The 25,138-nt window shown below is 45.3% G+C and overlaps 1 protein-coding gene across 1 annotated transcript in view; it reads right to left on the bottom strand.

Annotated features, from left to right (window-relative positions):
- LOC115482081 (synaptonemal complex protein 1-like) overlaps positions 1–25,138 on the bottom strand; it is a 265,107-nt gene that overhangs the window by 32,747 nt on the left and 207,222 nt on the right. Inside the window, exons 6-8 of the mRNA XM_030221644.1 lie at positions 15,181–15,242; positions 13,124–13,240; positions 7,477–7,581 (exon numbers count right to left, since the gene is read on the bottom strand). Coding sequence (XP_030077504.1) covers positions 7,477–7,581; positions 13,124–13,240; positions 15,181–15,242 — 284 coding nt within the window. The remainder of the gene's footprint in view (positions 1–7,476; positions 7,582–13,123; positions 13,241–15,180; positions 15,243–25,138) is intronic.

Genomic DNA, 25,138 nt, shown 5'->3' with positions numbered 1-25,138 from the left:
TAGTAGATGACGGCAGAAAAAGGCCTGCACGGTCCATCCAGTCTGCCCAAGAAGATAAATTCATATGTGCTACTTTTTTTATTTGTACTGTCCTCTTCAGTGCACAGACCGTGTAAGTCTGGCCAGCCCTATCCCCGCCTCCCAACCACCAACCCCGCCTCCCAACTACCAGCTCTGGCACAGACCGTATAAGTCTGCCCAGCACTATCCCTGCCACCCACCACCGGCTCTGGCACAGACCGTATAAGTCTGCCCAGCACTATCCCCGCCTCCCAACCACCAACCCCGCCTCCCAACCACCAGCTCTGGCACAGACCGTATAAGTCTGCCCAGCACTATCCCCGCCGCCCAACCACCAGCCCCGGCACAGACCGTATATGTCTGCCCACACTAGCCCCACATCCCAACCACCAGCTCTGCCACCCATTCTAGGCTAAGCTCCTGAGGATCCCTTCCTTCTGCACAGGATTCCTTTATGTTTATCCCACGCATGTTTGAATTCCGTTACCGTTTTCATCTCCACCACCTCCCGCGGGAGGGCATTCCAAGCATCCACCACCCACTCCGTGAAAAAATACTTCCTGACATTCTTCTTGAGTCTGCCCCCCTTCAATCTCATTTCATGCCCTCTCGTTCTACCGCCTTCCCATCTCCGGAAAAGGTTCGTTTGCGGATTAATACCTTTCAAATATTTGAACGTCTGTATCATATCACCCCTGTTCCTCCTTTCCTCCAGGGTATACATGTTCAGGTCCGCAAGTCTCTCCTCATACGTCTTGTAACGCAAATCCCATACCATCCTCGTAGCTTTTCTTTGCACCGCTTCTATTCTTTTTACATCCGTTGCAAGATACGGCCTCCAAAACTGAACACAATACTCCAGGTGGGGCCTCACCAACGACTTGTACAGGGGCATCAACACCTCTTTTCTTCTGCTGGTAACACCTCTCTCTATACAGTCTAGTAACCTTCTAGCTACGGCCACCGCCTTGTCAACACTGTTTCATCGCCTTCAGATCCTCAGATACTATCACCCCAAGATCCCTCTCCCCATCCGTACCTAGCAGATTCTCACCGCCTAACACATACGCCTCTCTTGGATTTCTACTCCCTAAGTGCATCAATTTGCATTTCTTCGCATTGAATTTTAATTGCCAAACCTTAGACCATTCTTCTAGCTTTTTCAGATCCTTTTTTATGTTTTCCACTCCCTCCGGGGTGTCCACTGTGTTACAAATCTTAGTATCATCCGCAAATAGGCAAACTTTACCTTCTAATCCTTCGGCAAGGTCACTCACAAATATATTGAACAGAATCGGCCCCAGCACCGATCCCTGAGGCACTCCACTACTCACCTTTCCCTCCTCCGAGCGAACTCCATTCACCACCACCCTCTGGCGCCTGTCCGTCAACCAGTTCCTAATCCAGTTCACCACTTTGGGTTCTATCTTCAGCCCATCCATATATATGTGCTAGTTTTTTTATTTGTACTGTCCTCTTCAGTACACAGACCGTATAAGTCTGGCCAGCCCTATCCCCGCCTCCCAACCACCAACCCCGCCTCCCAACCACCAGCTCTGGCACAGACCGTATAAGTCTGCCCAGCACTATCCCTGCCTCCCACCACTGGCTCTGGCACAGACCGTATAAGTCTGCCCAGCACTATCCCCGCCGCCCAACCACCAGCTCCGGCACAGACCGTATAAGTCTACCCAGCACTAGTCCCGCCTCCCAACCACCAGCCCCAGCACAGACCGTATATGTCTGCCCAGCACTAGCCCCGCCTCCCAACCACCAGCTCTGCCACCCATTCTAGGCTAACCTCCTGAATGTGTCCTTATGTGTCCTCACTGCATTTTCAAACAGAAAGAACAAGAGTCTCATGGTTAGGGCCGAGGCACCCAATGCACCATTAAGTGTGGGTTCGTTATCAAAACTACCCATTACATTGGGTGCACCTCTTGAAACCACTGAGGGTCTTCTGAGATATCGAAAAAAGAATCACAGAAAAAAGGGGCAGTGTTCAATTGAGGTTGAGGATCCAACCTAAAAACAGGCCTAGCCAGTTGCAAAAAGTAAAGAAAATTTAAAATGCAGAAAAAACTATGAAAATAAAATGAAAAACTGGGCTGAAGGAAAAGAAAAGAAAAAATACCTTTAAAAATGAAGAACCGAGAACAAATAGAGCTACACAGGAAGACACTGCAACACTGGAAAAAAATATGTGCCATGAACAGAAGACACTGACGTGTCCTCTCAGATCCACGAAAAAACAAAAACCGAAGGACCCAAGCTCAGGCATTAGGCAAGAAAGCACCAGTGCATGCGCAATGAGACGCTGGTAGAAATTTCTACAACTCACTAGTCAGCGTCCGCACCGGGTTTCACTGGATGACGTCACCCACAAGTGAGAATACAACGGACTGCTTGTCCTCGGAGAAAATATTTCTTCACTTGTGTAATTAAACTCCGGAATGTGCTGCCAGAGACTGGGGTAAAAGCAGTTAGCTTAGCAGGATATAAAAAAGGTTTGGATAAGAAAAATGCATAAGCCATTATTAAGACGGGCTTTGGAAAATCCACTGCTTATTTCTAGGATAAGCAGCATAAAATCTGTTTTACTGTTCTGAGATCTTGCCAAGTACTTGTGACCTCGATTGGCCACTGCTGGAAAAAGGATACTGGGCATCTGTCCCAGTATGGCAACGCTTATTTTCTTATGAAATGTATAGAGTTTTATGATTCATTAACATAAAACAAACATCACAGTAAATTTCACAGTAAATATTTCTTACATAGATAAGTTTTCAAGTTCTTAGGAAAGGAGCTTTCTAAAACTTGTTTACAATATAAGAAAAAATGTATAAATAAATTGACTATGGAAAACGTTACCCAGCTGGTTGCTGGAGGTCTAAGAAAACCTAGTAGACCAAGGACAATGACAAAAACTTGAAAGGTGCCAGAAAATGTAACTAAGGTGTGCTACCAGGAATGTGGACCCCACACAATAGCAACAGGACTTACACACAAGCTCAATAAAGTCATAAAGAACACAGAGTGGAGGAGTGGCCTAGTGATTAGGGTGGTGGATTTTGGTCCTGGGGAACTGAGGAACTGAGTTCGATTCCCACTTCAGGCACAGGCAGCTCCTTGTGACTCTGGGCAAGTCACTTAACCCTCATTGCCCCAGGTACAATTAAGTACCTGTATACAATATGTAAGCCGCATTGAGCCTGCCATGAGTGGGAAAAGCGCGGGGTACAAATGTAACAAAAAATAAATATAAGCACATCTGATATGTTCTGCAGAAAATTCGAGACTGGCTAGGTCTCATGAGACAGTAGCAGATGGGAAAGCATATGTATGCAAGGTGCAATGCTCTAAAACGTTGTGGTAAACAAGCTAGAAGCGTTCCCACACAGACTCCATTAGATGATGTCAACAAGTTGTAAGAATATTCTATCCTGTTTGTCCTCAGAAAGATGACTTACCAAGAGAGGAGATAGAAACCAGTGTTGTGACAGAATTCAAGCATGCTTTGGAGAGATACAATATGAATTTTGCAGTATTTCAAACAACCCACCTTTCCATTCTTCAAAAGCAGAAAGGCAAGATAAGAGTGAGAAAACAAGTGGCAGATAAAGAAAACACAACTTAGCAACACTGCAAGCAAAAGTGTAGCAGGACTGGTACTAGCAGGCTACAACTGCCCATAAACCAACTGGGTAGGAGTCAACAGATTGGTGTAACTAGTTATCATCCAGGAAGGCCAAAGAGACTTAAGAGGGTGGGTGCTGTGCCAACAACCTCAACAACTTTGACAGCTTATTTAGATTAGAAAGCTTGCTGGCAAGTCATTAAGGTAAGCATTTTGGGGGAGCGACAGATACTGTATTAATATGGGAACTTGTATGTTCTTCTAGCCAGGATGGTAAAAAAACAAAAAGGAAAAAAAAATTAACTTAATTGTGTATGTTTTATTGTAACCTGCCTAACTAATGGGTGGGATAGAAATGTGAAACAAATAAAACTTGAATAAGGAGTAATATCATATAAGCACTCAAGCTACTAACTGCAGCAGGGATCAGATGGTCTTTTCTTGTATGATCTACTAGGTGATGAAAAGAAAATTAGCCATAAAAAAAGACATCAGGTTAGCTTAGAGTATGCTTTTGCCAGCTTGAAAGAAAAGCATGACTGTGGGGCCGATATTCAGACGGCGGGAGTCAGCTGTAAGCACAGATATTCAATGTGGACTGTTTCCAGTGACCGGCATTGAATAGTCAGTTTATTTTTGGATAGTTTAAAGATAACCAGCTAAGTCAATATTCAGACTTAGCCGATTATCTTTAAACTGGCCAAAGATATACCAGGTTTTCCAGCAGCCAAATACGGCTGTGAAACCCAGTTTGAAAATCGGCAGATAGTCGGTTATATTGGCCGATATAACTGGCTATCCGCTAGCCGGGGATATTCAGCAGGGGAATAACCAGTTATCCCCTGCTAAATATTGGCAGATAGCCAATTAAGCGCAATTTAGCTGCTTTGCAGCTGTTCTGACCAGTTAAATAGCGCTGAATATTAGGGGGGTCTTTTCGCCAGAAGCCTGTTGCTAGTAAAGTAAATCTCAAAGGGAGATCAATATAAGATTAAAATTCAATACGAAGAAATGCAAAGTGATGCATTTAGGGAGTAGAAACCCACAAGAGACTTATGTGTTAGGCGGTGAGAGTCTGATAGGTACTGAGGGGGAGAGGGATCTTGGGGTGATAGTATCCGAGGATCTGAAGGCGACGAAACAGTGTGACAAGGCGGTGGCCGAAGCGAGAAGGTTGCTAGGCTGTATAGAGAGAGGTGTGATCAGCAGAAGAAAGGAAGTGTTGATGCCCCTGTACAAGTCGTTGGTGAGGCCCCACCTGGAGTTCAGTTTTGGAGGCTGTACCTTGTGAAGGATGTTAAAAAAATGGAAGCGGTGCAAAGAAAAGCTACGAGAATGGTATGGGATTTGCGTTCCAAGACGTATGAGCAGAGACTTGCTGACCTGAACATGTATACTGTAAGCATTTATAGGATGAATAACTATGCTGGGCAAAGCTACCCAATGAGCAATTCCCAGGTTCCGTTTACAGGAGTCTGGCTAAACCAACTTCCTAGCTCTGTCCAGGGGTTATATATTATAAAGGAACCTGGCTGTTCTGGGCCTACACCAGAACTTTTCTTCTGTTAGAGAGAACTGCAAAAAAAGTAAAGTCACTGCTGTGAAATATATTAATTTATTATACAGGTAAGAAAATAGAATAATACACCCTACACTACAGCTCAGCTGTGCAATTGTAGCTCCCTTATGCTGATAAGCAACTGTAGAATGTATTGTCTAACTAAAACACTGATATCACTGGTTACTAGGTTATTACACAATCCTGATTAATAATACTGACTAGGTCATGAAGTAATACAGTTAGCAGCACATCTTCCTGATCACAAAGTTCTGACTAACCCGCCTTTGCTGAGGTAAGAACCCACTAGCTAATCCCCGACTATAGGAAATAAATCTCTGTAATCCTCACCGAGCCGACTCTAGGTGGTCTCTCAGATGAAGTGGACACAGGTTTTTCCTTTTAGACTCCAGCTGTTTTCTACAGCGAGTCCCCGTCTTAGGAAACAACACAGGCTCTCTGCAGCATGCAGGATTACAGTCTCTCTGGCCGGTAGAGCTGAACCAACAGGTACTTTCTTCAGATGGTCAGTTCACAAGGTTGTGGACCACTTCAGGTCCCGCTGGTCTTCTTTTCAGCTACCCTTCTTCCAGTAGAACCAGACAAATTCTCCCTTTCTTCTTTTCTTTCTTCTTCTGTCTGTCCTCCTTGTACTTCTCCTTCTGGTTTTTTCGCTCTCTGGCCCCTGATTCCCAGGTGACCAGACAGCAACCAATCAGGATCTTGTCCAGCTCCTTCCCTGAGCAAGAAAAACCTTTTTTTGATCTTCCAGTTGTTACATTGTGGTATGCATTCCTGTCTCTCATCAGACTCGCTGGCACCATGGCCTTACCCCCTGTAGCTCATCAGGGAGGTGCAAGGGTCAGGTAGCCCACTGCATATCCTTGAGTTTTTTCCAGACCTGCCAGTTATTTACCACAAGCAGAGCTCTGGTACAAACAGAAAGTTGAATCTGCTTGGTCACTGAAGTGCAGGGTCTTAGTTCACAGACTCCATCTTGACATAGTTGTATACACAGGCTGAGATCAGCAGAGTGAGGCTCACAGGGAAATAGCCCTACAATACCCTGGAGGAAAGGAGGAACAGGGGTGATATGATACAGACGTTCAAATACTTGAAAGGTATTAATCCGCAAAAAAATCTTTTCCGGAGATGGGAAGGCGGTAGAACGAGAGGACATGAAATGAGATTGAAGGGGGGCAGACTCAAAAAAGATGTCAGGAAGTATTTTTTCACGGAGAGGGTGGTGGATGCTCGGAATGCCCTCCTGCGGGAGGTGGTGGAGATGAAAACGGTAACGGAATTCAAACATGCGTGGGATATGCATAAAGGAATCCTGTGCAGTAGGAATGGATCCTCAGAAGCTTAGCCAAAATTGGGTGGCGGAGCAGGTGGGGGAAGAGAGTTTGGTGGTTGGGAGGCGAGGATAGTGGAGGGCAGACTTATACGGTCTGTGCTAGAGCCAGTGATGGGAGGCGGGACTGGTGGTTGGGAGGCGGGAAATATTGCTGGGCAGACTTGTACGGTCTGTGCCCTGAAAAAGGCAGATACAAATCAAGGTAATGTATACACATGAGTTTATCTTGTTGGGCAGACTGGATGGACCATGCAGGTCTTTTTCTGCTGTCATCTACTATGTTACTATGTTACTATAAGACGAAAAACCCATTGAACCAAAACTCATGTTTGAATAACTGTGGGATACAAGAACGAATAAACAAATAGCTGTGAATGAAGATCTATGGCTCCACAGACACAATGAGGACAATTCTGTAACTGGGTGTCACATGTTAGGTGCCCTGAGAGCGACTGCTGAGCGCCAATTCTATAATGGTATCTGTGTGCACAGATTCTGTTATAGAATACAGGCATAAACCCGCAACTGTATGCATGTTAGGTGCCCTAATTTATACCAGGTAAATGGAAGGCATAAATGCTTGTGCCTAAGTGCTATATATCACATTTGTAACTTAAACTAATCTATAAATTATAAGTGTAAGTAGGAGACGTGACAATATCCTGCCCATGTTTTGCCCCTATATACAGGCCCTTGTGGTTACACACGAATGCACGTACACGCTACTTTATAGAATAGCTTGTAGTGCACTTACACACGTAAGTTGCAATTACATAGGCAGTTATCAAATTGCCCTTACTGGAATTTGGTTATGACTGAGCTGAAAGTCCAAAGGAAAATGTAGGAAGCTGCTGGGCAATCCATATATACAGTACATATATATATAAATATATATTTACAAACCTCTCGGATCTGGGTAATATCTTGTAATTCTTTTTCATTTTCTTGTAATATTTTAACTGTTTTCTCAAGATGGTCCTTTTCATCTAAAAGTCCTTGAATTGTTCCCTGTTTAAAATATTTTAACTCTTAAAATTACATAAGATATATACACAGAACATATACACGTGCAAATTAGATAAAAGACATTAACTTGGATTCTGGAAACATTCTTATTTTCTTCTTGAAGTTTAGTGACTGGGAATAACTAACTCCCCATTTCTTTAATTAAAAAAAAAAACAGCCGTCTCACATACAGGAAAAATAGCATTGAAGTAAAAGCTGGATTAGCCAAATGACCTATTAGGAAAATGCTGTGTAATAGATCTGGATTGTCCTGATGTCACTTTCTGTTCATTAGACTTTTATGGGCCCTTTTAAAAAGGCACGTAAGGGCTTACGCACGTTCAGCATGTGTCAAATCGGCATTACTGCCAAGCTATCATGTGCCCCAGGCTGTAATTCTGAATTTGGCATGCGCTGAAAACACAACAAAAAAATTTTCTACCACATGGCATTTACCCAGTGGTAAACAGCAGTGGGTGCGTGCTGCATGCCTACCACCCAGGTAACGTGTGAGACCTTACCGATAAGTCAATGGGTGGCGGTAAGGTCTCAGGCAAAAAATGGGCGCGTACTGGTTTTTATTTTGCCACACATCCATTTTCCAGCCCCTTAAAAACGCCCTTTCTCCAGGACGCAGTAAAAACTGGCCTGGCGCGTGCCCAAAAGACGCATTCGCACTGCCACTGGTCACTTTTTGCTGTGGCTTAGTAAAAGAGCCCCTTAGAGACCAATATTCAAATAATTTTTCTAGGTAACTTTACCAGACAAATCATAGGCATTATCTCAGTTGCTATTGCTGAGTTGGTTTCCCCCTACCACCACCACTTCTGCCAGCAAGACTTCTTACCCTTAGTCCACTTCGAATTAAACAGGCAAATTACACCTAGGAGAGCAATCTGAACTTTATAAATTCTCTCTGCTGGCTGCATAGACTTTGATGGCCAGACAAAATGTATACAATTACCTGAATACAGCAATTGGAGCATTCCAGACCAAAGTTTTAATTTAGATGGAGGACATTAATATTTAATGCTGCCCAGTTAAATTTAATTAGTTGCCCAACTGCATAAATAGTTAGTCTAAACTTAACCAGGTACTTTCCCTTTCAAAACGGTCCCAGGAAAAAATATCCATAGAAATTTGCATCTGCTTTTACTTTGGATACTTTCTCCTTCAAAATAATGTGTATAGTTTAAAAAATGCGAACCTAGGAGACATTTGGTTTTACCTGCTAATTTCCTTTCCTTGAGTACTGCCATACCAGTCCAGCTACCTGGGTTTATGATCACCTACCAGCAGAGAGACAGAGAAGCACAGATTTTCTTACAAGACCCTATATAGGGTCCTGTGAAGGCTCACCACTCCAATATACCTGTACCAAAGAACAGAACTAACACTGTCCCGAAAACTGACAAAGCCAATTGACCCATCCTCCCAATCAAAAATTTAACAAACATGGCAACCTCAGCCATATAAACTATAATATATAAGGAATAATTCTACTACTCAAAATTATCCACTTTGCAGATAGGTGAGTTGAATAATAATGCAAGTGGGTTGGGTTCTAGACTGGTCTGGTGGGACTCAAAGAAAAATAATTGTTAGGTAAGACCAAACTTCTCCTTACTTATGGTCCCACCAGACTAGTCCAGACTCCTGGGATATGCCCAAGCAGCTCCCTCAGAATGGTTGGAAAACTGACAGGCTGTCTTCAAGACATTTATCTCAAAGATCTCCTCCTCTTTGGCCTGCATGTCTAGTCTATTATGTTTTGTGAAGGAATGAAGAGAAGATAAAGAGTCTGCTCTACAAATCTCTGCTGCAGAGTCTAATCTATGTCATGCCTAGGAAGACAGATATTTGCAAGAACCAGTAATCCCTTAGAAATACAAGTACACCTATTGTCTCTTTGATCCAATAAGCTACCAAAGCCTTGGAAGCTGCTTTTTCTTTTGCATTTTCACTGAATAGATAATCCAATCTGCAGAAAGGACTGGTGAGCTTCAGACACTGAAGCAGACTCAACAAATATCCAAAAGATGGAGCTTGATGGAACAATCCCTTCCTAAACAATGAGTTAAATTGCCCAGTACAAGTGAAATGGGGAAACCACCTTGAGCAAAAATGTAACAGATGTATTATTATCCCATTATCTGACTGCACCAGAAAGGGCTCTCTACAGGTTACAGGGGCGTAACCAGACCTCGGTGGGAGGGGGGCCAGAGCCCGAGGTGGGGGCACTGTTTAGCTGCCTCCCCCCGCCGCCGACCCCCCCCCCCCCACTTTGGACCCCCTCTGTCACCTCTGCTGCATCAGGTACCTTGTTTGCTGGCAGGGGTCCCCAATCCCCACCAGCCAAAGAGTCTTCTTCAGTGCTGGTCGATTCTGGTACCTTCGTTGTGTGATCATCTGTTTCTGACGCCTTGGCTACACGCACAGTGCAGGATGTAAGGCGTCAGAAACAGAATGATCAGAGAACGAAGGCGCCGGAGTCGACCGGCGCTGAAGACTCTTCGGCTGGCGGGGTTTGGGGATCCCCGCCAGCAAACAAGGTACCTGATGCGGCGGCGGGTCAAATGTAGAGGGGGCCAGGGTGTAATCTGTGGGGGCCCATGTCCCCACGTAGCTATGCCCCTGCTACAGAAGAGCCTGCAGTTTGTTTGTTTACTTATTTTCAGTCACTATATATTCCGTCAATGTACTAATGTTACATAGTAACATAGTAGATGACTGCAGAAAAAGACCTGCACGGTCCATATAGTCTGCCCAACAAGATCAACTCATATGTGCTACTTTTTGTGTATACCCTACCTTGATTTGTACCTGTCCTCTTCAGGGCACAGACCATATAAGTCTGCCCAGCACTATCCCCGCCTCCCATCCACCAGCCCTGCCTCCCACCACCGGCTCTGGCACAGACCGTATAAGTCTGCCCAGCACTATCCCCGCCTCCAAACCACCAGTCCCGCCTCCCACCACTGGCTCTGCCACCCAATCTTGGCTAAGCTCCTGAGGATCCATTCCTTCTGAACAGGATTCCTTTATGTTTATCCCACGCATGTTTGAATTCCGTTACCGTTTTCTCTTCCACCACCTCCCGCGGGAGGGCATTCCAAGCATCCACTACTCTCTCTGTGAAAAAATACTTCCTGACATTTTTCTTGAGTCTGCCCCCCTTCAATCTCATTTCATGTCCTCTCGTTCTACCACCTTCGCATCCTCTAAAATACTTCATAAATGGAGCCACGAAAATCAAATATTGTAACTAAATGTTACTTATCTTGGATGTCCAAAGTTTAACAAGTGACAGTCCTAGCAGATAATTCCGCCGTTTAAATTTTCAAACTTGCATTCTGCTATCTTCACATATCCCAACAGGGGAACCCTGTTTTGCCAAAAATTGGCTGCGTTGATCAGCAAGAATCCAGAGACCTTTTGACATTTGTGACCAAGTTTAACGCTCACAGCAATTCCATGACAAGAATTATTAAGAAACATCTTCCGTTATTGAAAGTTCATCCTTGCTTTCAAAATATGGAAGTGATTTTTTCCTTTCAGCGCAATAGCAATTTGAATGATACTTTATGCATTGCTGAAACGTGGAATCGTGAAGGTGCCATACAGACAAATGGAGGGACTCATGGGACTTGTGGTAATTGCTCTGTTTGCATGAATATGATTGTTTCTAAAGAATTTATAGATTAGAATACTGGAAAATGTTATCCTTACCAACATCATATGGATTGTACATCTCGTAATGTCGTATATATTATAATTTGCCCTTGCAAATTGTATTATGTAGGTCAGACATCACATTCTTTAAAGACAAGCCTGATAGAACATCGGCATTGCATATTGACAGAGAAGATACATGAGCCCATGGTGTCACATTGCATGCTTAAACAACATAAGTTCGCAGATTTAAAGTGCACAGTGATTGAACAGTTTCAGATTTCGGAGAGAAAGGGAGACATTAGAAGGCTGCTCAGACAAAAGGAGCAACGATGGATCTTCACTCTACAGACTGTAATACCTAAAGGCCTGAACAGTGCTATAGAATGGAAGGCTTTCCTTTAAGGTGATTGGTAAGCATATTGATGACATCACACACTGAATATAAACGTTAACGGCTGTAGGAAGTGTCAGCCGCCATTATGAAGTTGCCTTGCCTCTGGTAGTACATGGGGCGAATTTGTTTCTTGGATGTAATTATTGAAAAAGTTTTTTTCCCCTGACGCAGCCAATTTTCGGCGAAACAGGGTTCCCCTGTTAGGATATGTGAAGATAGCAGAATGCAAGTGTGAAAATTTAAGCGGCAGAATTATCTGCTAGGACTGTAACTTGTTAAACTTTGGACATCCAAGATAAGTAACATTTAGTTACAATATTTGATTTTCGTGGCTCCATTTATGAAGTATTTTAGAGGATGGATGGACAATATTTATGAAAACATTTATATGGAGTTTTTTTGACCCATGATTAAAGAGGCACGCTTTCTTAATATAAGGTGTTTCCTTTGGAGGGAGGCGATGCCGGTATTACTGAGGTCTTTTTTCTCCATTTAAGTGCTTGTAAAGGTTTCAAGTAATGCATCCATGCCATCCTCTTAATACTTTATCGTAGTGTAGAAAATTATATGTTGTTGTATTGTGGTAATTGAAATCACCCATTATTATCACGTTGCCTATTTTATTAGCATCCCTAATTTCCTTTAACATGACTGCGTCCGTCTGCTCATCCTGGTCAGGCGGACGGTATTACACTCCTACCACTGTCCTTTTCCCCTTGACACATGAAATTTCGATCCATAATGATTCCAAAAGGTCGTTTGTTTCCTGTAAAATTTTCAGTCTATTAGATTCAATGCCCTCGTTAATATACAGTGCTACTCCTCCCCCAATCCGGTCCACTCTATCACTGTGATACAATTTGTATCCCGGTATGACAGTGTCCCATTAGTTATCCTCTTTCCACCAGGTCTCGGAGATGCCTATTATATCTATTTTTTCATTTAGCGCAATATATTCCAATTCTCCCATCGTATGTCTTAGGCTCCTAGCATTTGCATAAAGACCAAGTTATTCCTAGTCACATTATGCTGATTACTTGACAGTGTTAATTTACTATCTTCTGCCTGATTTTTATTATATCTGTTTACAGACGAATCTATTACGGTCGCCTTTGCAACCTCACCATCAGGGACCCCCATCCTCCCTGTTTGGGCAATATCTTTACAAGATACCTCATTCTGAACCATACACTGTTGTGCGACTGTCGGCCTTCCCCTTGTTTCTAGTTTAAAAGCTAGAAACTCCCACACCAGATTCCATTGGATGATATCACCCACCAGTCAGAATGACTGCATCCTGGTTGTCCTCAGAGAATCAATTGTACAAAACATTTCCATAAGATCTGAACACAAAGACTACACTTTAAAAATTGAGGATATTTGCAGTTTTACAAAATTGTTCTCATGTTATGCAGTCAATACAATTCTAAAATGAGTTTCAAACTATAAACAATAACAAAATCTAATTCAGCCTACCTTGAAACTGCCATGGTTAGAATCTTTCATTTCAATTTCTTTCATTAATGCTCTGCTTTGTGATTTTTCCTGAGTTACTTGCTGTTCCAAAACCTTTTGAACCATTAGTGAACTTTCCTAAACAAAACAAGAACTTATTAGAAACTTGTAATAAATTAAGAAATACTTTATTTCTGCTAATGATGGTTGAGAATTGTGACTACCATGTTAGTCCACATGGATATGTGGAAATAAGAATCGACAACCAAATTGTAGGTGATATCTTTTTATTGGACCAAATGTACCTTTGGCACACTATCAAGAATTATCCCTCTTCATCATATCACTGGAGAAACAACACAATTACACAGTTTAAATAGTACAAACTCATCTAGGTTTTAAGATTGTCTGCATATGTTAGTACAGTTCAATGAAAAGGGGAATAAACAGAGGTGATGAGAGTACCAACTGAAGGTTCAAAAATTGTATATATGATAATAGATTTTTTAAAAGCCAATGTCTCTAACTGATGACGGTGAAATTTAAGCTTACCAGTTACTATCCTTTTCTGTAGTCCTGCCAGACCAGCTCAGATGTGAAAATTTGATCTCACCTTCTAATTTTCCTCCCTTGAGTCTTACCAGACTAGTCAGGATGTATGGGTTTTGCTCCCCTACCAGAAGATGGAGACACAGAATGAAAACTCATGAACCCTACCCTGGATAGGGCACTGTGCAGCCTGCAGTTCCTCAGTATCTCTGTAACAAACCCAGCATCAAAATCCTCTCCTGTATCTCCTCAAAGGCGAAGGAGAAGGGGGCACTGCAGATTCCCACCAGCGCTGCTCCCCTATGCCCAGTGGATCCAAGGGAAAATAAATAAACCACTAGACACTAACTAGGAAACCACAAATACATATATAGAATGGGTGGGATCCTGCACTGTTATTGTAGGACTCAAGGAAAGAAATTTAGCAGGCAAGACCACTTCAGGCATATGGGATGTAACAACACCGTTAAGCAGGGAGGGATCTTGAAACGTTCTCTGAGGAAGCTAGCACCAAAGGCTGCATCTTCCCTGGCATGAACCTCCAGATAGTAATATTGTGCAAAGGTGGCTGCTCTAAATTTCTACAGAAGAAACAGCATGCAACTTGGCCCAAGAGGTAACTTAGATCCTAGATAAATGAGCTCCAAGCCTCTTAGAGACCACACACTCATTCAAAAATATATGCCAAAGAAGCTGCCTCTGGCAACCATCTTCCTATTGTTTATTGTTTACAGAGCACTTATACTGCTAAACAAGAAAACACTCAACCAGTTTACAAACTAATTAGAAAAAGGAAAGGCGTGGCCTAGTGGTTATAGTGGTGGACTTTGGTCCTGGGGAACTGGGTTCAATTCCCACTGCAGGCACAGGCAGTTCCTTGTGACTCTGGGCAAGTCACTTAACCCTCCATTACCCCAGGTACAAATAAGTACCTGTATATAATATGAAAGCCACATTGAACCTGCTATGAGTGGGAAAGCACGGGGTACAAATGTAAGAAAAATAAAATAAAAATAAAATGTAAAGGAAAGAGAGAAAATAGGAAGAATGAGAAAAAAAAAGTTGCTTCATCTTTCCTTGAGCCTCAATCAGGAAAACAAGAGATCAGCTTCTACTGTTGCTGCTCCTAACACTTTGAATGATTGTCATCCAGTAATCAGTGTATTCTCTTCCTCTCTTTCAGCCTGAGAATAAAGACAGAGGCTGAATGGACTCAATGAAGGAGGATGCACAGAGTAGGGCCCAACTATCCCATCTCCTTCTTTCGTGTTTCCCTTTAATTCCTTACCATTTGGGAAACACTGCCCTTGAAAGCCTGATGCAGTCATACAGGTGCTGTTAACGTTGCATTATGGCCACTCTTCTGCATCTTATCTATGGCTAGTATAACATACCTAATAGAAACTTTCTACAATACTTGGGAATTGCAAAAAGCTAACATGTTGCAATTAAAGAAAAATGGATACCTACAAAACACAATTCCATTTTATTAATTTATGAATACCACATGTACGATAGGCAATATTTACCAAGGCTTTTTTCAGTTCCTGAAGCTCAGTTTCATTGTCATTTTTCAATTTGCTCATCTCTCCTATATCAGACACAGAATAGTATGAATACAATCTGTCTGTCTAAATCATCTACAAACCAAGCTTAAGAATAAAGGCTATGCTTAGGAATACAGGTGTTTAGATTAATTATAATTCAACATCATGATTTTCCTGGCCACAAAGTAGAGTTATGTTTTCATTAGTCCCTTTCTCTATCCACCATCTTATTCTCTTCCCCTCTTTACAAAACAGTAACTACTGATAAAACTGTATAGATATCCATACGGAATGGATCAGTTGGAGATGGAAGACCAAATGAAATCTTACACTTGAGTAATCAGGACTAAAACAATATGTACAATGCCAAAATACTCTTCAGCCTACTCTTCTTCAAGTAAAGCATATATTACATTCCATAGGATTTCACAATCAACTCTGAGGATCTTCACTAGACTTCAGTGGGCTTGATACTCAAAGGATTTATGCTCCTAACTTTGGGGCCCTTTTAAAAAGCAGCGGTAGGGCTAATGCGCAGGTAGTGCACGCCAAATCAGCACTACCACCAGCACAGCATAGGCGCCCAGCAGTAATTCTGAAGTTGGCGTATGCTGGTTCCCATGGTAGAAAAGTTTATTATTTTCTATCGTTGGGGGCGTTCCCTACAGTAATCAGCAGCATGGCCACATTGGTGCGTGCTACATGATTACCGTGTGAGCCCTTATCTCTAGGTTGATGGCTGGCATTAAGGGCTCAAGTAGTACATTTACTGCCCCCATGGAAAAAAGCCTTTTTTTCCAACAGCGGTAAAAAATAGACCAGCACACACCAAAAAGACACACTCACACTACCACAGGTTACTTTTTACCGCAGTTTAGTAAAAGGACCACTTTGAGGGTTATGCTCTTAAACTGATTTCTTTGAAAATTTACTATGGCTAACTGCATAAATTTATACTCAAAATTTCACTAAACTCCTAAATTTAGGAGCATAAAACATGGATAGCAACAGGGGTAGATTAGGGCGGGAAACAAAGTTAGGAGCTTAACAATGAATTTCAACACTAGATTTTTAAATCAAGGCAAATGAAATCACAGGAATCAATATTTAACTGGGCAGGAGAGGTTTCTACCCATTTAACTAGCACTGAGCGTGCCCCACAGGATATTCAGTAGTACATAACCGGATACTGCTGCTGAATATTTATTTATTGAGATTTATTAACCGCTTTTATGAAGAGATTCATTCAAGGTGGTGTAATACTGGGAGCCACATTGGAGTAACCCATCTCTAGATGACAATGCTCTTATGTTTAGTGCTAAGAAAGGGAAGGCTGACTGAAAGTAGATAAATGCAAATGAATCACAATATCACTGCAGGTATAAAAAAGCTGGATGAATACAGAATATAAAAATGAATGTAAAAAAAGATTTTAAAAAAGTTGAACATTATCACTTTGCCAGCCACTGCCTTCAATGTACTACAAAACACCAAAGCAAATCAAAATGTGTATCTTAAAAACAAGCTGATATAGCACAAACGATATAAAATAACTGGATTGGCTTAAAACCGGTTATTCTTTAAAAACCAGTTATGACTACAAACCAGGTAATACAGGTTAAAGGAAATTAAGAATGCCGCCAGTTAAACACTTTCGTAGTGCTCAGGAGAATTTAAGAGGTTCCACTAGCTAACATGCTAAAAAAAGGACTAGCATATTTCAAGATTAGAAAATATATATCAGGATTAAAAAACAGCTATAAAAACAAACCTAAGGAACTCACCTATGTGACAAGCAAAACTGCTACTCTCCTGAATGCTCTCGGGCAAAACGATGCGAAAACAGATGCCCATGATGAAACAGTAATTAAAATATGTAAAATATGAATAATGCATGATATATGCTAAAACACATAGATGGTGACACTTGTAAAACAAGCTCTAAAACTGGATAGAAAAGTAAACCAGTTATAAAAATGGTTAATAGAAATAACTGGTTAAGAATAAAACCGGATAAAAAAAATACAGCCAAACACTGTAAAAAACAGGCATATAAAAACATTACAGTCAAATGGAAAAAGAAAAATCAAAAAAAGATAGCGTATCTATTCAAGCTAATACATGCCATACCTATAAAAACTAGCTTGTAATAATAAATAAGCATGTAAAAGCATGAATATAAAAATAAAAATAAATTCATAAAAACTCCTGAGAAATATAAACAAATGTATTCAAGGAAAAAAAAGGTCTATAATCAATCTCTGAATTGAGGTCAGATGGTGAAAAGGTCCTCATAAAAAAGATAGTCCTTTGTTCCTCCTAGAGAAGCCGTTTATTCAAAAGACCTACTCTCCATAATTTTGCTAGAACTTTAAAAATAAAAAACTTCAGGTCACCTATTGTATGATTACTCATGTTCCAGTGTTCCACTAAAGGGTCACTTCAGCGAAGATACTTACCTGTAAGGTATTCTCCAAGGACAGCAGGCCTTATATTCTCACAAATGGGTAATGTGATTCCATGCTGCCTGGTTTGGAGTTTGTAAAAAAGCTAAACAACAGAGCTTTGTGGAGCGCAAGAGTCGCTCCACCACACAACTGCAAGTGCCTTTCCACCCACCTCGAGAGCATGGTTACCGCAGTTAGATACCTCAGCATAAAAAAAAAATAGGCGACAACTCCAAGGGGAGGAGGGAGGGTTTGTGAGAATATAAGGTCTACAGTCCTCAGAGAATATAGCAACATAGTAAATGACGGCAGATAAAGACCTGTACAGTTCATCCAGTCTGCCCAACAAGATAAACTCATTTTACATGGTATGTGATACTTTATACCCAAGTTTGATTTGTCCATGCCATTCTCAGGGCACAGACTGTAGAAGTCTGCCCAGCACTGTTCTTGTACTAAGTTCTAAACCTAACGTCGAAATTCCTTAAAATTTACACTCCATCCTATCAATATCTATTCAGTCATGATCAGGGCGTAGACCATAGAAGTCTGCCCAGCACCAGTTTTGCTTCCCAATTACTGGTATTGCCACCTAATCTCCGCTAAGATTCCGTGGATCCATTCCTTCTAAATAGGATTCCTTTGTGTATATCCTATGCAAGTTTGAATTCCATTAACGTTTTCATCTCCACCACCTCCCGCGGGAGGGCATTCCACATACCTGCTACAGGTTAAGTATCTTCACTTTCTCCAAGGACAAGCAGGAAATAATTCTCACAATTGGAGTGATGTGTTTCCAGGAGCTTCTGCCCAAGAAGGAAGAGTTAGGACAGCTGTTGCAGTTGGTGATTCGATTATTAGGTGTCAGGTTCTGTCAGGTCTGTCATGTTCTGTCAGGTTCGGAGCCCGCGGGACCGGGCTCTGGAGCAAACGTGAGCCCTTGGGCTGCTGACGAGGAGCGACAGCAGCAGGCAAAACCCACCAACCCACACTGGGTAAGCACAACGGCAGGGACTGCAGGCACCGCCCAGCGAACCGGAACACCTGGACTGGAATCCCCCGGACTGGAGGACACAGGACTGGAACACTGGACTACAATCCCCCGGACTGGAACACACACCGGACCGGAACACACTGGACTGGAGCACACCAGACTGGAACATACACCGGCCCGGAACACTCTGGACTGGAACCCGGACTGGACCTAGGCTTCACCTACACTTGACTGCCTACCCCCTCGGGTTGAGCCTTCAGGTTCTGGCAGCCGGTAGGACTTACAGGAGCAGCAGGAATGAAGATCCAGGGGTGCCCCCTGGCACCTAAGCGATGGCAAGGCAGACAGACAGGGAATGTCCGGGTTCAAAGCAATGGACACAGAAGGGCAGAAAACCCACAGGGTAGTAAACACAGAAGGGCAGGAAGCCCACTAAGCAATAACCACAGAAGGGCTGAACACCCACAGAACAATAAACACAGAAGGGCAGAAAGCCCACAGAGCAAAACACAGAAGGGCTGGAAACCCACAGAGATAAACACAGAAGGGCAGGAAGCCCAAAGAGCAAAAAATACAGAAGGGCTGGAAACCCACGAAGCGCTAAACACAGAAGGGCAGGAAGCCCATAGCGCAATAAACACAGAGGGGCAGGGAATCTACAGAGCAAAACACAGAAGGGCTGAAAACCCACAAGCGATAAGCACAGAAGGGCAGGAAGCCCATAGAGCAAAAAATACAGAAGGGCTGGAAACCCACGAAGCGCTAAACACAGAAGGGCAGGAAGCCCATAGCGCAATAAACACAGAGGGGCAGGGAATCTACAGAGCAAAACACAGAAGGGCTGAAAGCCCACAGAGCCAAAGACAAGGAAAGCAAACGGTGCTAACAGCACACTAACCTCAGGACCTAAGGCACTGCGGAGGAAATGGCAATGCAAAGGCCAGGACTGTAGTTTCCAAATGACTAATAAAGCCCAACACCAGAGCCACAGGTGCAGCAATCACCTTGCAACCAAACAGAGGCTTGACACTCAGAGCAGGCATCCCATAGAAAGTGACAGCGGAAGCCATCTTGGATACTGGCAGAGACGAAGAGGCGGCAGCCATCTTGGAAGAGGCAAAGCCCACACAGGTGAGGTTCAGTAGTGCAATCAGCACACAGAGCCAGAGAGAAACTAAGACAGAGACAGACACAGAGACAAGCAGAAGCCAGCACAGCCACTGACTCCCAGAAACAGGGTAAGTATGAGGGTGGTCACGGCCACAAACGTGACATTAGGCATGTAGATAGCTGCGGGGCTGGTGGATGTGAGGATCGCCTGGTCACTTACCTGCATGGTGCGAAGGTGTCAGATCTCACGTATCACCTAAATAGGATTTTAGATAGTTCTGGGAAGGAGTTGGCTGTCTTGGTACATGTGGGTACCAATGACATAGGAAAATGTGAGAGGGAGGTTCTGGAAGCCAAATTTAGGCTCTTAGGTAGAAAGCTCAAATCCAGAACCTCTAGAGTAGCATTTTCCAAAGTGCTCCCTATTCCACACGCAGGGCCCAAGAGACAGGCAGAGCTCCGAAGTCTCAATGCAAGGATAAGATGATGGTGCAGAGAGGAGGGGTTTAGATTTCTAAGGAACTGGGCAACATTCTGGGGAAGTGAGAGCCTATTCCAGAATGATGGGCTCTACCTTAACCAATGTGGGACCAAGCTCCTGGCATCGGCATTTAAAAAGGAGATAGAGCAGCTTTTAAACTAGAACCTGGGGGAAGGCCAACGGTTGTTCAAAAACGAATGGTTCAAAACAAGGTATCTTTCAAAGATGTCACCAAAACAGGGAAGATAGGGTATCCCGATAGCGAGGCTGCAATAGAGACCATAGTAGGCCAGGTGTCTTTAGATAAAAATTAGAGGGGGGTCACAAGGTGCTATGACCGAGAGAGGAAGCTGAGGCTGAGCTCTCCCTGTCTTTCCACTCTGATTCGCCAATTAATTTTTTTTTTTTTTTGCTTTTCAGTTTACGTTTTTCAGCTATCGGAACGCACTTTTGGCCCAACAGAAGTATTTTTGTCTTGCATGAAAGACACTTGGTGTCGAAATCGCTGCGAAAAGGAGCTGAACATTCCCAAGGTGGACAAGACAAGATGGCGGCGCTGGCTAGACCCGGCACCGCGGGGCTTAGTTTGGCTTGGGTGACGAAAGTGGTAGCTAAGGTGACGGCGGCCCTGGAACCCCTCCTGGACAAACGCCTGCAGCCAACTGCCACTAAATTGGAAGGCCTTCAAGATCAGTTTGCTGAAATCCACCGAGACTCACAATATCAGCAATAATGCTGGAAGATCAAGTAAAACAACTGGAGGACACTTGTGCTAAGTTACAGCACCGAATTTTGAGTTATGAAGATAAAGTGGAGGACCTTGAAAACCGGTCCAGAAGGAATAACCTTCAGCTAATTGGTATCCCTGAGTCTGTAGTGAAGAGGGAGTTAATTGGGTTTCTGGAGACCTGGCTGTCCCCAGATTTGCAACTGCCTATGCAATATGGCTCTTTACATTTTGAAAGGGCATACAGACTGGGGCAGCGTTCAATGGCTTTCTTTTGACCTAGGGTGGTTATATGCTGGGTCCTCAACTATGCTCATAAGGTTTCAATTCTGTACGCGCTACGAGGCAGTAAGACTTTATAACAATCATAAAGTTTTGTTTTCAATATTACTCCGCAAAAGTTGCGACTCAGAGGTGTAGTTTTGCACCTGTATGCCCGACTTAAGTTGAATTATGACAATAAGGTCTTGTTCTTTGACACGGTGAAAGCTGCACAGGATTTCTTGTCTGAAATGCCAGAAGCGCCTTTGGCAACAGAGACTGGGACAAGATGGCGACCTGATCGGATGCCGAGTCGGGACGCTGAGTCGGGAGCTCCCCTGAAGATCGCTGGGATCTGTCGGAGATCGCGATCTGAGCGGCCCTGCTGCACACGAGGAGGTGGAATACCTCCTCTCGTAGGGTTTGCATTCCCGGGGAGCATGAAACGAAGTTCGCCGGGGGAGGAGGCCGAGAGCCTAAACCGCGAACAAGGCCTCCCCCCACGAGGTGACCATCCGGCCATTTGACTATCCAGTCGAGCTCGAGTGATCGATCTCACTCAGGCCGACCCGACGCCTATCTCATCTATCTCTGAGGAACTGGCGGCGGTCCGGAAAGGACAAGAGACGGACTCGTGAGCACCCGAACAAAGCCGCGAAGGAACCCAGAGACCCGTGTACCGGATGCTCCAAATCGGGACTGAGAAAGTCCAGGCGCCACTTACCTGCTGAAGGACAGGCGGCGGGCCGGAGCGGAAGGGAGACGGTCTCATGGTCTCATGAGCACCCGAACAAAGCCACGGAGGACCCATATACCCGTGTAGCGGACGATCTGACTCAGAGCAGAGGAAGACCCCAGAAATCCGCGCAGAGGGCTCCCGAATCAGGGCACTCGCCTGAAGTAATCACCCGAACGAACCAGTCATCTGTGAAGAGCTCCGAAAGTCCCGAAGAGGCAGACATACCTGCACTGTCCTGGGCCATCCTAGGTTGGTCCAGGCAGAGCCGAAGCTGCTCCGGGCCCGAGTAGGTGCCACGGGTGGCCTGCAACGGTGAGGTGTGGAGCCAGCGAGGACGGGCTGATCTGGGCCAATCGCGGCTGCCTGCTGCCTCGTAGAGGCCCCCGGAACGGGGCGAGCGCCTGCCGTCCTGATCAAAGAGAAGAGGAGGGAAGCGCCGCGCACTTGGTTGCGCACTGGGACGCGCAGCTTCTCTGCCCGGGGCTGGTCGTGGCTGTCTGTCTGCCTGCCTGCCTGCCGCGTGGCTACAGCCTGTCCCCTTCACTCTCGGCCGGCTACCCAGGGCCCAGCTTTTCCATGCCGGCTCTGTTCCATCTGCACTAGCTGCCTATTACAGCCCACCTGCATGCCCCAATCCATCTGCCTGTTCCAGTGCCTCTGCTCCTGCTCCTGCTTCTTCCAATCCGCCTGATCCAGCTTCTCCCGGCCTTCTCCAGTCCATCTGTTGCAGCCTGATCCAGCTTCTTCCTGCTTGTCCCAGTCCGCAGTTCCAGCCTCTCCCTGCCTGTTCCTGCCTCCTGCTCCGGCTTGTCCCGGTCCGCCTGATCCAGCTCCTTCCTGCTTGTTCCAGTCCGCCTGTTCCAGCCTGTCCCGGTCCGACTGATCCAGCTTCTTCCTGCTTGTTTCAGTCCGCCTGATCCAGCTTCTCCCTGCTCGTTCCAGTCCATCTGCTCCAGTTGCTCCAGTCCGCCTGATCCAGCTTCTTCCTGCTTGTCCCAGCCCAGCTTGCTCCAGTCTGCCTGATCCAGCATCTCCAGCCTGTTCCGGTCCGCCTGATCCAGCTTCTCCCTGCTAGCGTGTTCCTGCCCTAGTGTGTTCCAGTCCGCCTGCTCCAAGCCTGTTCCAGTCTGCATGATCCCATCTCGTTCCAGTCCACCTGATCCAGCTTCTCCCTGCTAGCGTGTTCCTGCCCTAGTGTGTTCCAGTCCGCCTGCTCCAAGCCTGTTCCAGTCTGCATGATCCCATCTCGTTCCAGTCCACCCGATCCCAGCTTGTTCCAGTACGCCGATCCCAGCTTGCTCCAGTACGCCGATCCAGCTTCCCCTGCTTGCTCCAGTGTTCCAGTCAGGCTTCTCCCTGCTTGTTTCAGCCCATCTGCTCCAGCCTACTTGCTCCGGTACACCTGCTCCAGCCTGCCTACTCCAGTACATCTGCTCCAGCATGTTCCAGTCCGCCTGAACCAGCTTCTCCCTGCTTGTTCCAGTACACCTGCTCCAGCCTGCCTGAACCAGCTTCTCCCTGCTTATTCCAGTACACCTGCTCCAGCCTGCCCGCTCCAGTACATCTGTTCCAGCGTGCTCCGATCCACCTGAACCAGCTTCTCCCTGCTTGTTTCAGTCCATCTGCTCCAGCCTGCTTGCTCCAGCTTCTCCCTGCTCATCTGCACCAGCTTGTTCCAGCCCGCCTGCTAGCATGTCAGCCACTGACTTACTTGCCTGCCTGCTAACTTGTCAGCCCTTGTCTTACCTGCTCTCCAGCATCTCCCTGCTCGTTCCTATCCATCGGCTCCAGCATGCCCCAACCCGCCTGCTAGCTTGTCACCCACTGATTTACTTGCCTTACCTACCCCCCAGCCTCTCCCTGCTCGTCCCTGTCCATCCGCACCAGCTTGCTCCAGCCCGCCTGCTAGCTTGCAGCCACTGCCTCACCTGCCTGCCTGCTAACTTGTCAGCCATTGACTTACCTGCTCTCCAATCCATCTATCCCTCCAATTCCAAGCCTCCGGCTCTCCGCTCTATCTATCTACTTGTCACCTCAGTCTCTACACTTACACCTATTACACCGCAATCACTACTTATGGCCCCTGTCCACATCCTCTTCCTTACCCTGTCCCTTCCTAATCTTTTTCCCCTCCCCTTACCGCTGTCCACCGCTGGAACTCATTGCCCACCTGTGTTCCCTCCCGACCTGCCCGCTATGGCAATACCCTATTCACCCCCATCCCTCACCACCTCACCATCTCTCTAGTCCCCCTCCTCCTTCCTAGCCCTTAATCTTCAACACCTCCTTCCTGCCATTAACCCTTCACCATTCCTCCTAAGTGCACCCCGTCTTCGTCGCCTTCGTCGCCCGACCTCCCCCACCCTCCTCCGCATTCTCCTGCTCCTCTTCCTGCTATCCGCGGGAGACATTAATCCTAATCCAGGCCCCCCTCCTCCTATCCACGCAAACGATTCTGTGATGCCTCCAACCTCGTCTCTATTCCCCTCCTCCCCCTCTCTTCCCTCCCCTTCTCATGTGCCTTGTGGAATGCCCACTCGGTCTGCAACAAACTGCCCTTCACCCACGATCTCTTCATCTCTCGTTCCCTTCATCTACTCGCCCTAACCGAAACCTGGCTCTCCCCTGACGACTCTGCCTCAGTCGCGGCCCTTTGTCATGCAGGTTATCTCTTCTCCCACACTCCCCGCCCAGAAGGCCGCGGTGGAGGCGTCGGGCTACTTCTCTCGCCCTCCTGTAGTTTCCAACCCCTCCTCCTGCCGCAGTCTCACTGCTTCTCGTCCTTTGAAGCTCACTCCATCCGACTAGTCTACCCATTACCACTCAGAGTTGCTGTCATCTACCGCCCCCCTGATAAGCCCCTCTCTTCATTCCTTACTGACCGACGCTTGGCTCACCCTCTTTCTTGATCCCGCATCTCCATCCCTCATTCTTGGTGATTTTAACATTCACGTTGACAACCCATCCAACTCCTACGCTTCTAAATTCCTCACTCTGATATCCTCCTTTAACCTCCGACTATCCTCTACCACCCCTACTCACCGTGATGGCCATTGTCTTGACCTCATTCTCTTCTCTTCCTGCTCACCTTCTAATTTCTGCACCTCAGTCCTTCCTATCTCAGATCATCACCTAATCACCCTCACACTTCATCACCCTCCCCCTCAACCTCGCCCAACTA

Source organism: Microcaecilia unicolor, chromosome 12 (assembly GCF_901765095.1).
Source record: "Microcaecilia unicolor chromosome 12, aMicUni1.1, whole genome shotgun sequence".
Classification (NCBI taxonomy): domain Eukaryota; kingdom Metazoa; phylum Chordata; class Amphibia; order Gymnophiona; family Siphonopidae; genus Microcaecilia; species Microcaecilia unicolor.
The sequence above is the reverse complement of the archived record's forward strand: the minus strand, read 5'-3'. Positions and strand labels throughout refer to the sequence as shown.